The sequence below is a fragment of the Pteropus medius genome, unplaced genomic scaffold, assembly GCF_902729225.1.
Source record: "Pteropus medius unplaced genomic scaffold, Ma_sr-lr_union100, whole genome shotgun sequence".
Lineage (NCBI taxonomy): Eukaryota > Metazoa > Chordata > Mammalia > Chiroptera > Pteropodidae > Pteropus > Pteropus medius.
Window position 1 is genome coordinate 3,530,999 of NW_024348304.1, and position 14,235 is coordinate 3,545,233.

Sequence of the window (14,235 nt, forward strand, 5' to 3'; positions counted from 1 at the left end):
TTCTGAAAATGTTAATACTACTTGCAAATGAGTGGATTTATGAACTTTTGGTTTCCTATAAATCCTAAAGTTTCTCAAAAGGAAAAAAAAATAGATTGCTTTTCACCTTTATTTATTAAGAATCATTTTATATAGATTGCAGGAAGTTTGTGAATTAAAAATACGTTTAGGTTTTTTTATCCCGATTTCTTAAGGACCACTTTACTTAGTTTGCAGAGAGGTTATAAATTTAAGAATATGGTTTTGATTGTCCTTGAGATAGTGACCGCAGTGCAATTGCCAGTTTATTAACTAGGAAATGAGCTTATACTGGACTTTGCTGTCTTAGTCCATTGCTCTGCCTTGACTAGAATGCATTACTTTCATAACTTCAGTTGAAGTCAGTGAAATGCCATGTTTTATAGTAATAGATATAGGTATGTAATGATTTGGTAATTCTTGCTTATTAATGATTGCTCATTGATACATAGTTGTATTCTGATTTATTCACTTAAAAAATTAAAAATAAGTCCCCAAGATATGTTATTATTCTTGATGCAGTGCAGTATCAAAGTGTAGTCTACATAGTCCAGGAAAAAAAATTAAAATAGGAAAGCCTTATACTGATTTAATAGCAGCTATTTGCACAATAGGTTTTTTGGTTTTTAAATATCTATTTAACTATTCAGCAAGCCAGATATCAAGGACTCTGTTCCTTCAGAATAAAGAAGTTTGGTGACAATATTTAAAGCTATATTTTAAATTTAACTTTTATATTTATTAAACTACTAAAAGAAAGATCATTTTGAATTAACTGGTCATCATCTCCCTTAGTCTCAACTATATTTTTGTCCCTAAATATAATCATTCATTCACCAGGGTTTCATTTCCTGGGGATCAGGTATCTCAGCCAAGAAGGTCTCTAAGTGGTGACAGAAGTGATGGCAGTGGACAGTACCTGTGGCTCAAGCATTAACGGCAGCTGCTGTTTTTGTTAGGAATAAGTCAGCCACGAAGCTACCAGATGCCACTGTAATTGTCGCAGGTGAAACCACATATGTTCCTGAAGGGCCAAAAAGTCTAAGCACAAAGGTCAGCATCCGATAGGCAGGCATAAGATATGCAAGTGCCTTATCTTCACGTTGTAACGTCTCATTCATCTTTGAGGGTCAATTTTCATAAACTTTCAGAATTGATACCTTGAAAATGCCCCCTGGACTTAGATTATGGAAGCTGTTGATTGACAGTTTTTATTTGTTTTTGTTGTTTTTTATTTATTTTTTATTTAAAATACAGCCACTTGTGAAGAGAAGCTTCCGAATTCACAATGTGATTTTTTTTTTTGGCAAAATGAATATTTAAATACAGTTATTTTACTTATTTCAGGTCTAAACAAATGTAAAGATAAATGTAAAACACTGTAGGGGCAATGCTAGCAATAAAAGCTTAACTATGCAGTGGTTTTTGGTTTGTCTTTGAAAAAAATGGAATGAACTTTTCAACATATACTTTAGTTTAGGAGTAATATTGTAGACTATTTTAAAAGCTCAGAATTTTAAACCACTCATAACCATTGTCTTTGTTTTGTTTAAAGAGATCTAATTTGTACAGAAAGAAAAGTCTTTAAAGATTGTCTTAATTTTCGTTTCCAGATATCCTCTTTGAACTTTGAATGTTCGATTCCTGTGTTTTATATGGTAACATTTCAAAACAAAGCATACGAAATCTTAGTCCAGAGAGGGCATAGGAATGGCACAAGACTCTTTGGTTGGCAGCGGATCCACGAGTGAGCCAATCACGCTGAAGACCTGGAATTTTCAGAAGGATGACACTTGCCAAGGGCAAGACGTAAAGCAGTTCAAAGAATTATTCATGGTGTGGGGGACAGGCTTCCTGCAGTCAAGATGTCAACAGTGTGCTTTGCCAGCGATGACAGAAAATATTTCTATTTGTACATGTTTTTATTACCAAACTTCACTTCTTCCCTGTAAGATGTGGTTACCTGTCTCATTTTCTTCTGTATTTTGACTCATGTGTGCCCCTTATGTGATAGATACTAAAATACTGAACAAATAAATGTGGGAATCAGTGATCACCTCACAGGCCAACAGGGTCCGCAGTCTTGGATTCTTGGTAGCCGGAAACATGGCACGAGGCTCAGAGGTGATGGAATTGCAAGGTAACATCTACCTGTGCCACTGAGTTCAGGTTTCGTCTTCTGTATAGTTTATACCCCAGGCTATTATGAGAACTTAGAAAAGCCACACTTTTCTGGACTGTCTGAGGATTCGTGGAATAGAGAAGAGAAACTGGACAATTAGGAGAAAATATCCTAACTTTTCAAAAAAGTGGAATGTCAAGTTCTTAACTTTTTGATTGGCAAGCTGCCATTGATTTTGGGAAAAAGGATAGCCTGACTTACTGACTTGCTAGCTCTGTGGCATGGGGTAATTCTGTACCTTTACTAACTCATATCTCTAATGGGAAGATAATAGCGCTTGTCTCACAGGACACTTTTGAGGGTTTTCTATGTATGTACGGAGGTGCGTATGTGTGTATGTCTGTGTATTTACATATATAACCTACAACAATGTCTAGTGCATGTGGGTTAGCTATTTCGTTATAATTAAAAAATAGAAGGAGCTTGCTCAATTCCTGCACTCACCAGTTATAGTAAGAATTCTTACTGGTAAATCTAACATGTTTCTAGTGTGCGGTACTGTTTTCTGATGTATCTTTGATGACATATTTAATTGGTGCCAATCTGGATCCCCTTTACTCTCAATTTAGTGTCCTTCCTTACACACACACTTACATAAACACATACAGTCGTATATGCACATTCTCTCACAAATACATTTATAAAATATCTCTATTTCTCTCCCTCCCCCTCCTTCTCTCTCCCTCCCTCCCTCCTTCCCTCCCTCCCACACACACTCACACAAAGCACACACAGGATTGGTGTGTTAGTTTCCAGTTAGGTCAAGTCATAAAATTACAGATGAAAGACGATTTAGAATTCTTTAAAAATTCTATTAAGCTAAAATGTCAGACTTGAATTATGAGGTATTCAGATCAGTTATCTCTTACTCTTCATTTATTTTTCTACTATATTTTAAGGACTCTGCACACATATATGAAAACATACATATATAGTATGAGCATAATTACTAATTTCTGAAGAACATTAATGATTCAATTTTTGAATGACTATCAGATGAGATTTCAAAGTGGTTGATTCCTAAATTCATAGTTTTCAGCCTTTTGAAGTACATGTATATGTACGTGTGTTTCTCAAGGCTCTTCCTACATGAAAGTTTAGTACATGTTCAGATGTACCAGAACTGAACAGTGAATTGAATTGGTTTGACTTGGGTCATAGGACCTGGAACTCCGATTTATGGAATCTCTTTTCTCAAAGTTTCCCAGGAGCTCCTAGCTCTGTTCTGGCGGCTTGAAAACCAAGATCGATTTTCTAGCAAACATTTTCCTCTGTGCTAAGCACTTTTTCCAACATCATCAAAGCCTAGTCTTCATAAAGTGCTCAAAGATACTTCTTATTCCGACTTTAAGATGAGGAGAACGAGGCCAAGCGATATAAGTGCTCCCGTTTGCCCAGCTCTGTGAGCTGCAGAGCCAGGATCTGAGCTCCAGTCTTTCTCTTTCAAAACCTGCCCCTGACCACTCTGCGAGGAAGCCGGACACGCCCCTTTTATGCCACGTAGTTCACGTGGACCTTTTCTTTAAGGAAGTGGCGTAGAGAATGATCCTCGCCCAAACCAGAAGTGGCAGATTTCGAACTGCTGAGATTGCCTATCGTAACTATTCCCTACTTATTTGAACCATTTGCCGTGATCAGATCCCTCAGGTATAACTCTTTAGTACTTAATTTTGTATACTGTTCTCTTTTTTTTTTTCCTTTTCATCAATTGCTTATTCATTTATTTGTCCAGCTCTCCTGTGCTTCCCTCTCATTCCTTGTCACAGACTAACGACAATCCTACCTATTGGTTTTTTCTTCCCCCATCCTAGGCCAACCCCGCCACCCCAAACCTGAAAAGGAGACAACCAGAGTTCTTTCGCTCTCTCCCCTCTCTTCATATTCATCCTCATCACTCTTGGATTTGATGGAGTTTTTACAATATAACTATAAAAGATGACATTTCATTCCATGAGAACAATGTCTCGGTTACATCCTATGCTAAATGGATAGATGGATTTTCCTCCGTGACTTAATTTTGTGACCTGTCTGGGGAAACGTGCAGTTTTATCAGTAGCTGTCTTCTCCTTTCTTACCAGATCTTCAGCTTTTAGCATGTCGCTCATGGTTTGAAGTTATAATTTAGACTTCACAAATCCTTTCTTCCAAACTCTTTTTCTTAAGTAGGGAAACAAACAAACAACTCTGCCCAGAATCTTTCAAACAGAGCTGTAATATTTGCAGTCTATATAAACACTACATCTGAAAGGGAAGCTTGTTTAGCTTCAGTTACATTAGGAAGTGCAGATTGAAGTGGAAATAGAAAAGATGTATTTTTCTTCTCGCACAGGTTGAGAATTAACTTTAATAGGGGAAATGTTGAGTGTTTCTTAAAACAATATGAACTTTATTTCCTCCAGATATTAGTTGCCAATGTGCAAACGTTTCAAGAAGAAATTTTACACCGCCTCATCTGTGTCAAGTGTCATTTAATGGTTGAATGAAAGACGGTCCTAAATCTGGCCAGCTCTTCACCGGTGTATAAATCTGGGGATTAAATTGACAGTTGATTAGCGAGTGAAACTTTTCTAGTATAAACTCTAAGGCAACAACCATTTAAAATCAGTTACTATCAACAAGTCAAACATTTTTTGCTTGAATTTATATTTCTCTATAAAGATTTCACAACTTTCTGTGGGATGTTTTCTGTTGTTCGGATGTTATGTATAAAGGTCCTGATCCTGTTTGGAAGGCCTAGTTGTGTAGACTCTTGGTATAAAGATTTGAGTTGGTATCTCGAAGACATTCACAGGTAGTTTCTTTCTGTCCTCGTAGGTAGAAATCACACTTCAGGATATCAATGACAACCCACCGGTGTTTCCAACGGACATGCTGGATCTTACCGTAGAGGAGAACATTGGAGACGGCTCCAAGATTATGCAGCTGACAGCCATGGATGCTGACGAGGTAACTCAGAGCCTGTCTCTGAATTTTTAAAACCTAATATTCCAGTGCTTTATCAAATTTCTAGGATATCGACAACTTTTATTACCCAACTAGATTCAGCATTGTGTGCTATTTTCCTAAGAACATTAATTGTTGAAGTGCGTTATTAAAATATAATGGAGACTGTAAAGAGGTCTTTTTTCTTTGATCAGCAGTTCACAGCTCAGTTAATTGCTGGTTCCATTTTAGATTTCATAGCCATATTATTTTTAATTCTCAATAAAAAATTTGTATGTTATTATTATTCCAGTGTCCTATATTATAGCCACCAAGGATTTGTTTTTATTAGTAATTTTAAACAAATTAAAATTAAAAAAATTTAAGGCTATCTTATAATTTTTAAATTTAATTTAATTTATATATATGTGAATAACAAAATAAACAATTCACAATAACCTTATATATTTTAAGTAAATTATTCTTTCAATTTCATTAGTAAACAGAAATTTCTTGCCTAGTGGTGAATGTGAAATTTTGGAGCGCAACTCAGATTGCTGTCATCTGTCTTTATATTTTTAAAGTTTAGCTGTGTCAGTATGCTCCCAATGGCATGGCGACTTATATAATTTATACTTTATTTTTTACCCATGGGGAAAAAACAACCAACAAGCATTGCTTGTTTTCTCCTTCTTGCTAGGTAAAAAGTTAGCTACTGTTCTGGAGTTTCGGAAAGATGAATGACCTCCCCAGACACCAGTGTCCCCTTTCCCCTGAAACTAAGCCCAAACCAGATCAGAGAATTCCCTTGCCTTGAACTCCAGAAGTATCTGAACACTTGATTTCTGGCCTATGAGTAAGATATTCATAAATTCATTTCCTTAACTTTACAAAGGTAAATAAAAAAAAAGACTGATTTTAACAGCCAGTACAGAAATGTAATAATGACTTAGTCCCTTATAAATTTTGCCAACATCTAAAGGAAAGGAAACAAAGTAAAGCATAGACATTTAGATAATTGTAGTATTCTATTAAAAAATATTTGGTATTTTAAATATAGTTCCAGCTACCATTAACAATTATATGACTGGGTGGTAAACACACGATAGAATATACAGATGTCAAATTATAATGTACACCTGAAAATTATATAATCATATTAACCGATGTTACCTCAATAAACTTAATTAAAAAAAGTTATATGACTGAATATTTCTATTATTATTAATTGATGCGAGGTACCATCAGCAATAATTTAGTAAATATTGCATTCTTTAAAGCTCATCATTTAAAAAATATATTTAGATAGCTTAATTCATAAAATTTCATTAACTTTCATTTAGTAGAAGAGCAGAAAAAGGCTCATGCAATCGCTGTAAGACAGTTCGCACCAAATTATTATCATGACTGTCTCATTGGCCGTGCTCTATAGGAACAGAACAAATAAACTTCATTTATATCTAGTATGTATTCAGAGTAACCAATAATCACGTCAGATACATATCGTAATGGGATACACTGCTCTGTTAAAATCGATTGTTTGAAAGAGATGCCAACATTCAACCCTTTTACTTCTATCGTAGTGTACTATTATCATTTTATTTCCATCCCTTTTTTTTGTTTGTTTTTAAAATATGGCAGGTAAGGGGCAGTACACACGCAGTGCTGCTCGTGTGTTCGTGTATCTCTATCTGACTTTGTGAGTGTGAGTGTGAGTGTGTGTGTGTGTGTGTGTGTGTGTGTGTGCGTGCTCACGCATGCGCACACTTGCATGGCCTTCATCTTTTGAGATGTGTTTGTATTTACAATGAGGTTTGAGGACGGCTGGGAAGGCCTTTACATCTCTCAGTATGCATATCCACATGGTTTTAGTGCATTTTGTTTTATTTCTGTTGTGCTTCGTTTTTTAAGTTGTTTTTTTTTTTCTTTTTAAATGTAAGTAACCGTGCAAGGGTGATCACTTACACATTCTAGTTAAAAAAAAAATACTGAATGTGAGGTGTATCTAGGATGCCAGAAGTGCATTTGGTGAGACAAGGGCAGAGACGTGCAAGGTTATAAAGCAGGAACAGACCAAGAAACAGAGGGAGGCCCTTTGCAGTTCTGGGGGCGGTAGGGGTGCAGCAGCTCCTGAGGGTGGGACTGTGCCTGTGGCATAGAGATCCCCAAGTCCTCTGTAACCGGATCTAGGCCGGGAGGGGAACGACAGGACGGTGCGAAGGGAGGTTTGAAGTCCATCTACGACTTTAAAGGAAAGGAGGACTTTTTGTTTCTGGACTGTACTTTCTTTTTTGAAGATTTGTTTATGAATTCTCTTTCTTTCTTGAATACATTTTATCTTAAATTTTTTAGTAGTATTTTAATGACGACGGACTATTTCAACTCCTGACATGACAAAACCAACATTTATTTGTCCCAATGCCAAACAGAATGGATACCTAAGACTGCCTGTGGCATTTAGAATTATTGGCTGTTATTATGTATAACAGCCAATGACATATATATATATATATATATATATATATATATATATACACGTCACTAAAAATAATAACAGCCAATAATATATATATGGCATGTTTTCTCTCTTACCGAATCGTGGCTCGTTCTTTTTTCACCGAGTCTGACTAGGACTCAATATTGAAATACAAAGTGTTTCTTCTACTTTGCAGTCAGTGTTAAGCTGAAAATAAAAAAAAGCCAAAATAAATGGCAACAAGCCTTTATTTGAGATAAAAAAAAAAACAATGCAATCCAGGGGCATAGCTTCAGGCAGAAACCTGTATTATGTCCTAATTATTGGCGATTTTTTATGAGAAAAGGAAGTAATTCCATAAATAGAAGGCAGGATTTCTGTCGGTGCCGATGCGCTCGGTAGCTCTGGGCTCGCCGTGGCCGGTTACCGGTTCTGAACACTGTCCTCAGCGTCGGTCCTTGTGGTCAGGGCATCTGCTTTCCTGTTCGCTTTCCGGACCATTGTTCAGAAGACAGTGCTGGTTTGGCCCCGTGCAAAGGTGACTTTGCCCACTGCAGACCTTCCAGAGGTTCAAGGAGAAACACGTGCCGGGCGCTTTCTCGGGGGCGGCCGCTCCGACTCTGTTTTGCAAATGAATGACTCCATTTATGTCATTTTTCTCATCACCGTTAAATTGTCTCACAGCTGTCCAGTACACCGATTTTTTGAGATTAATAGAATTCTTTAAAACATTAAAATTATGTAGGTCATCTGAAAATTCTGTCAATATATTGTTATTTATTTACTTTTCCTTAATAATTAAATCAAGCACAAATGCACGAGTATGTTAGAGACGTTCAAGTCGGACGCTGGGGAGTGATGCCTAGGTGAAGGCAGTTTCCGTAAGCAACACAGGCAAGTTCAACCTAATTTAAATATCATTTGAAACATGTGCTGGATCGAGATATACATCTTTTGGAAGTACCCGACTTTGTTAGTCTCTTGTTTCCCTTTATAAACAGAATTATTATGCTTATAATGGGCCAGGACGCTCAAACTTTGTTTCATGGTACCATGTTTGTTTTTGAAAATACTACTTAAGGTTGTAAAATGCATTAGCCATTTATAGCTATTTACTTTTGGAATTCCTTTCACGTGCTTTTGTCTCTCGTGGTTCCTCGGGAGAGTGAAATATTTTTAACCAGCATTGTTCCCACTGTGCCGCAGCTGAAATGTGATATTTGTTTCTTGTGGTATTGCTGATACTGCATATTTGGGGCATTAAACAAATAGACTTTCAAAAGACCTAATTAAATCATTACTCTTGGCCAGACATTTTCAGCTATTTACTAGAATTATTAATTCACCACATCTGCTGATTTGGAATACAAAAAACATTGTTTTATCAACCTAGTCTGATACCTTTGCTTCTGTTCAGAAGAATTATCGTAAGTTTAGAAATATTAATTATTACAGTCATTTTGTAAACAGGACATTTCTAAACTTCAAATCATTTGTGTAATAGCTTTAAGTATGTTTTCTTTCTTTGCTTTTCCCTGATTTCCAAATAGCTACCATTTTAACAAGTCAGAATTGAATGTAGCTGTTTTGATACCTGGACTGTTTTACTGGAATAATGGAATTCCTTATGAAATAGAACAAATAGTATAGAATGTGGTCAGACTAGAAATCTAAAATTCTTATTGAATGTTTTTGTTAGACCATAAAATTACAATAAATGTTAGATACTCCACGTACACCTGAACATACAAGATAAGTGTGGGCAGTATGTTAAACTCAGCAGTTTCGTTACTAAATTAAAATGTGCTTGTAGGCATTCGCTTAATGAAATGTTAAGGTTGGCTTGGAGACCACAGTACAGAAATATAGCCAATACCGTTAAACATACATTTGAAAGAGTATTTTTGCCTTTGACTGTTAGAAATCATTGCCTTATGTACTTATGACCATGAAGGTTAAGCAGATTTAGTCTCTGATGGAAAAGATATATGGAAACTGTGATTGCTGTAATGTCCCGTCACGTCAGCCTTACATCCTACAAACCCTAAATTTATGTTCTTCCTAATATCCTTCTTGACAGTTCTTTGCCTGGATATTTTAATAAATACATTTCTAGAAGTTAACAATGGTAAAAGATATATTTGTTTTATGTGAGCATCTCCAAATCAAAAAGTATATTTTGAAGTCAATTCTAATATTACTTATACCTCAATAGTTATATATAATAGGAAATCAGGAAATATATTTCCCCTAGAATATATTATATAGCAATTCTAATTGTGTTTGATTTAAATTCCTCATTTGCAGACATCTCAGTTATCAAATATACTTAACCCATTATATTTTCTCTTATAAAAAATGTTAAAAACAGAAATAAAAATAACAACTAAGTATATGATGACTAAGCACCGTCTTATACTTACTGTTTCTCAGAGACTGTTCTAGCTTCTTTACAGGTATTAATTCATTAATCCTTGCAGCAGCTCTCTCTGGCAGGTAATATCATCATCCCGATAGTCCAGATCAGGAAACACAGGCTCAAAGAGAGTAAGCGGTGGCCCAGTGACACCATTAGTAAGCCATGGAGCAGGGATTTCATCTGACAGCGAGATACCGGAGCATCGGCTCTCAACCAGTACAGTGTAGAATATTTAACTTGTTATTTCAATGAGACATAATTTAGCATATCTACGTCAAACTGCTTATAATTTCTACACTATGTAGATAAGTTTATAATAGATTTAAAATACCATGGAGTTAGCATACCCCATCATCAAATTTGGATAGGTGCTTTAGTTTTAACTCTCCTTAATTTATTTTGACTTTGTTAAAACCTACTCTTTCTTGAAACCTTTCCTTTACCAGCGGTCCCCAACCTTTTTGGTACCAGGGACCGGTGCTGCTATGAGAACCTCATGCCTGATGATCCGAGGCGGAGCTGAGGCGGTGATGCCGGCGTGGGGAGCGGCTGCAGACACAGACAGAGCTTCGCTCCCTCACCCACTGCCCACCTCCTGCTGTATGGCCCGGTTCCTAACAGGCCACGGACTGGTACCGGTTGTGGCCCAGGGCCCTTTAACCTCACGGGGGGCCTGTTCCTCCTAGGACCTCCCCCTTCTTCCTCCCTCAGCCCCTGCCTCTGCTCCTAAAATGTTGATATTTAGTCCTTACACTGCTGTTCCTTTCTCTGTTCTAATTTAAATTCTCAGCAAATCTTGTGGCTTCAGCTGCCACCTACACATATCGACCTTCAGATATTTTTCTCAAACACTTCTCGAGTCTCTGATGGCCACATAACCATTTTCTGTGACACTGTCCTTCAGTCCTGTAACAAACCACACTGCGTAGTTTCTCCTGTGTCGGAGCCGATCTTGTCCTGAAATGTCTTCAGCAGGAGTGTTCTCATTCCCAGCCAAAGTATTTTGATATTTAAAACTTTTTTTTTTCTTCTTTTCACTTTTACCCACCACATTGACTTGTTAAAAGTAGGACATAAGAATATATGGGAATGTCGAACAAATGAGAGTGTTATTATTGTTATTTCTGTATCCAATAACTTGTCAGATATTCCAAATCTGTCCGGTGTATGATGCTGGGTACGTAATGATTTAGAGTCTAAGTTTTGGAACGAGACAGCCAGGGTTTACATTCCTACGTCTCCGTCTCTTTATCATCGAAATGGGGATAATAATAGTACTTACCTAACTGGTTGCCTTGAAGGATGAGGTCACCTCGTGCCCATGAAGCCATGTGCTCAGAGCAGTGCTTAGCACTTAATAAACACTTAATGAATGTTCTCTTTTTCTCCGCTTTCCATTCCTTCTGCCAACTTCCTAGTTCACTCTTTACAGTTTTGGGGGAGCCCAGCTCAAAGCCCTGAGAGAACACAAGAAGACATCCCTGCTTTCATTTCACGGGACAGGGACTTGGAACCTGAAAGGGTACAGATTCTATAAAGTGTCCCCTTGAGGAAATGAAGCTCCAGTCTTTGGGGCTCAAACTCCCCTCACGGTCTCCCTCCTGTGGCATCTCCCCATGCTAGTCCCTCCTGCACTACCGAGAGCCTTTTAAAAGATCGTTTTCAATTGAAACAAGCTCGGCGGTGTTTCTTGGCTACAGAATTCAAGCCGATGTGTATTACAATTGAGATTTTCCAAAACAGACCCACAACCTAAGATTTTAGCTTGACTTTCTTCTTGTGTTCGACACTAAAACCCTCCACACAACCGGACTGTTCAACAGTGAGGCGGGCATGTTCTTTCCTCCAACTTCTGCTTAAACTCAACCATTTGCCCCCAGGGTTTGCTAAAAATAATAATAATAATAATTCCATTCTTCAAAGCCCAGTTCAGTTCCACACATGCTCTCCATTTTATCTTCCCCAAATGAATCGCTCAAAATAATCTCTCAAGGCGTGTCCACTGTGTGCTTGCCCGGCCGAGTCACCTCTTCATGCCGAATCGAGGAATGCGAGCTCAGTAGGGCAGACTTGGGTCCGAAACCCACACTAACACCGTGGGACGAGGTGTGAGTTCACCAGGATGCCGGAACCCGTGTCCTCGTTTGAGAACTCGCGGCTCCGGGAGTCGTGACTGGATGATGCGTGCGTACTGCTGTCACAGAGCCTCGCAGAGAACAAGCCTTTAGCAAACCTTGTTACGTGATTGATGGAAGTGTCATCGCTGGCACTATCAGCGACAGCTTTGCTCCTTTCCCCGTGTATACGTATGAATTTAAAAATATATATAGCTGATCCCACAGGTTGAGATTGGCTGCGTGACTTAATGGAGTGCATGGCGAAAGACTATGTAACGTGCTACACTGGCCCGTTACCTTTCGAAATCTCATGGTATCATACGAAATGAAGCCCACAGCCCCACTTTGTCAAATGCGCACTCAGCAGAAGGCGCACGCGCTTCCTGTTCCACCTCTGACAGTTCAGATGCTCGTCTTCTTTTCTTAGGGTGCAAATGCTCTCGTCACGTACACGATCATTAGTGGAGCTGACGACAGTTTCCGCATTGACCCCGAGTCTGGAGATCTGATAGCGACCAGGAGGCTGGACAGGGAACGGCGTTCCAAATATTCCTTGCTGGTCCGTGCAGACGATGGCCTGCAGTCTTCAGATATGAGAATCAACATCACCGTCAGCGACGTGAACGACCACTCGCCCAAGTTCTCCAGACCTGTGTACTCTTTTGACATCCCAGAAGACACAACCCCAGGTAGGGGGTGCGCCCTTAGGGGTGTTTTGCTGGGATCACCTTGGACTACAGTTATGGACTGTGTTTTGGCTGCTCTTAATTAGTAGCTACTTTTTGCCATATGCTACTAGGTACGAAAATATCTATGCTGTGACTAGTGGCTGTAACCCTTACCAGCCGTGTGACCCTGGGCAAGTTCATTCATTTCTCTTAGCTTCGATTCCTTTTTCTGTAAAATGAAAACAGTCATTCTTGTTAGAATTAGGCTAAAAGGTTATTCAGAATGTAGAAGTAGTCTGCTAACGTGGGGTTTGGGGACTAGTAGGTTAGCGGAGCGTGAATCCTGAATTATCGCTTTGCCTCTTTGAACTTAATGTTGTGACTGTTGAGAACTCAGTATCCATGTTTCTGGTGTGTGCACCTCACAGCCAGATATTCTTACCAGTTTAATCTTTGTATTGCATTTGAAACGAGTTTGCATAATACGGTATATGTTTTGGAAACTCATTTAATCCAGAAGGAAATCTTTACAGAAGACACTTATTCCTCACCACAGTTTTCCCTGCACTCCCCAAGAGGAGCTGTGCACGTCCGCCGTGAAATTCCCGTCCCGTTTTTTTCTTGCCTTAATTACAGCAATGGCCATACGAGCTGTCAGGTGATACCCCTGGGCATAAGTCTGTGTTGTTATTGCCTGGAATCCCCAGTTCCCGACACGAGCAGTGGGCCCCCGTGTATGTTCACCGAACACGTCAATACGTGGTTATGAATTGGTAGTGCCAGGTAGAAAAATAATGCCAGAAGTAGTGTTAATTCCCCAGAACATTGACACTGCCACATAAGACCCGCTGGATGCTGAATATACTATGTGTTTTGTTAATATTTGGAAACGCTGGTATCAGTGTAAATGTAGAAATCAGCAGATTTTGTTCATTATATTTTCTCAGTGACTCTCTAGTTAAAATATTTCACCGTACAAATAAACTTTGGTGTATTTGTATATATTCTCTTAGTAACGCCCCTTTCCTCATTAATCGTAGACTATTAATTTCTTCGTTTTTCATAGGTTCTTTGGTAGCAGCTATTTTAGCTACAGATGACGACTCTGGTGTGAACGGAGAAATTACATATATTGTGAATGAAGATGATGAAGATGGCATATTCTTCTTGAATCCAGTTACTGGAGTCTTTAATTTGACTCGAATATTAGATTATGAATCACAGCAATATTATATCCTCACCGTTCGAGCCGAAGACGGTGGGGGACAATTTACCACCATCAGAGTTTACTTCAATATACTAGATGTAAATGATAACCCACCTGTTTTCAGCTTGAATTCATATAGCACGTCTTTAATGGAGAATCTGCCTCTGGGATCCACTGTCCTCGTGTTTAACGTTACCGACGCAGATGATGGTATGTACTTATTTTA

The 14,235-nt window shown here is 38.4% G+C and overlaps 1 protein-coding gene across 1 annotated transcript in view; it reads left to right on the plus strand.

The window, feature by feature from the left end:
- FAT4 (FAT atypical cadherin 4) overlaps nucleotides 1-14,235 on the plus strand; it is a 143,178-nt gene that overhangs the window by 60,545 nt on the left and 68,398 nt on the right. Inside the window, 3 exon segments of the mRNA XM_039879568.1 lie at nucleotides 5,015-5,146; nucleotides 12,562-12,823; nucleotides 13,869-14,219. Coding sequence (XP_039735502.1) covers nucleotides 5,015-5,146; nucleotides 12,562-12,823; nucleotides 13,869-14,219 — 745 coding nt within the window.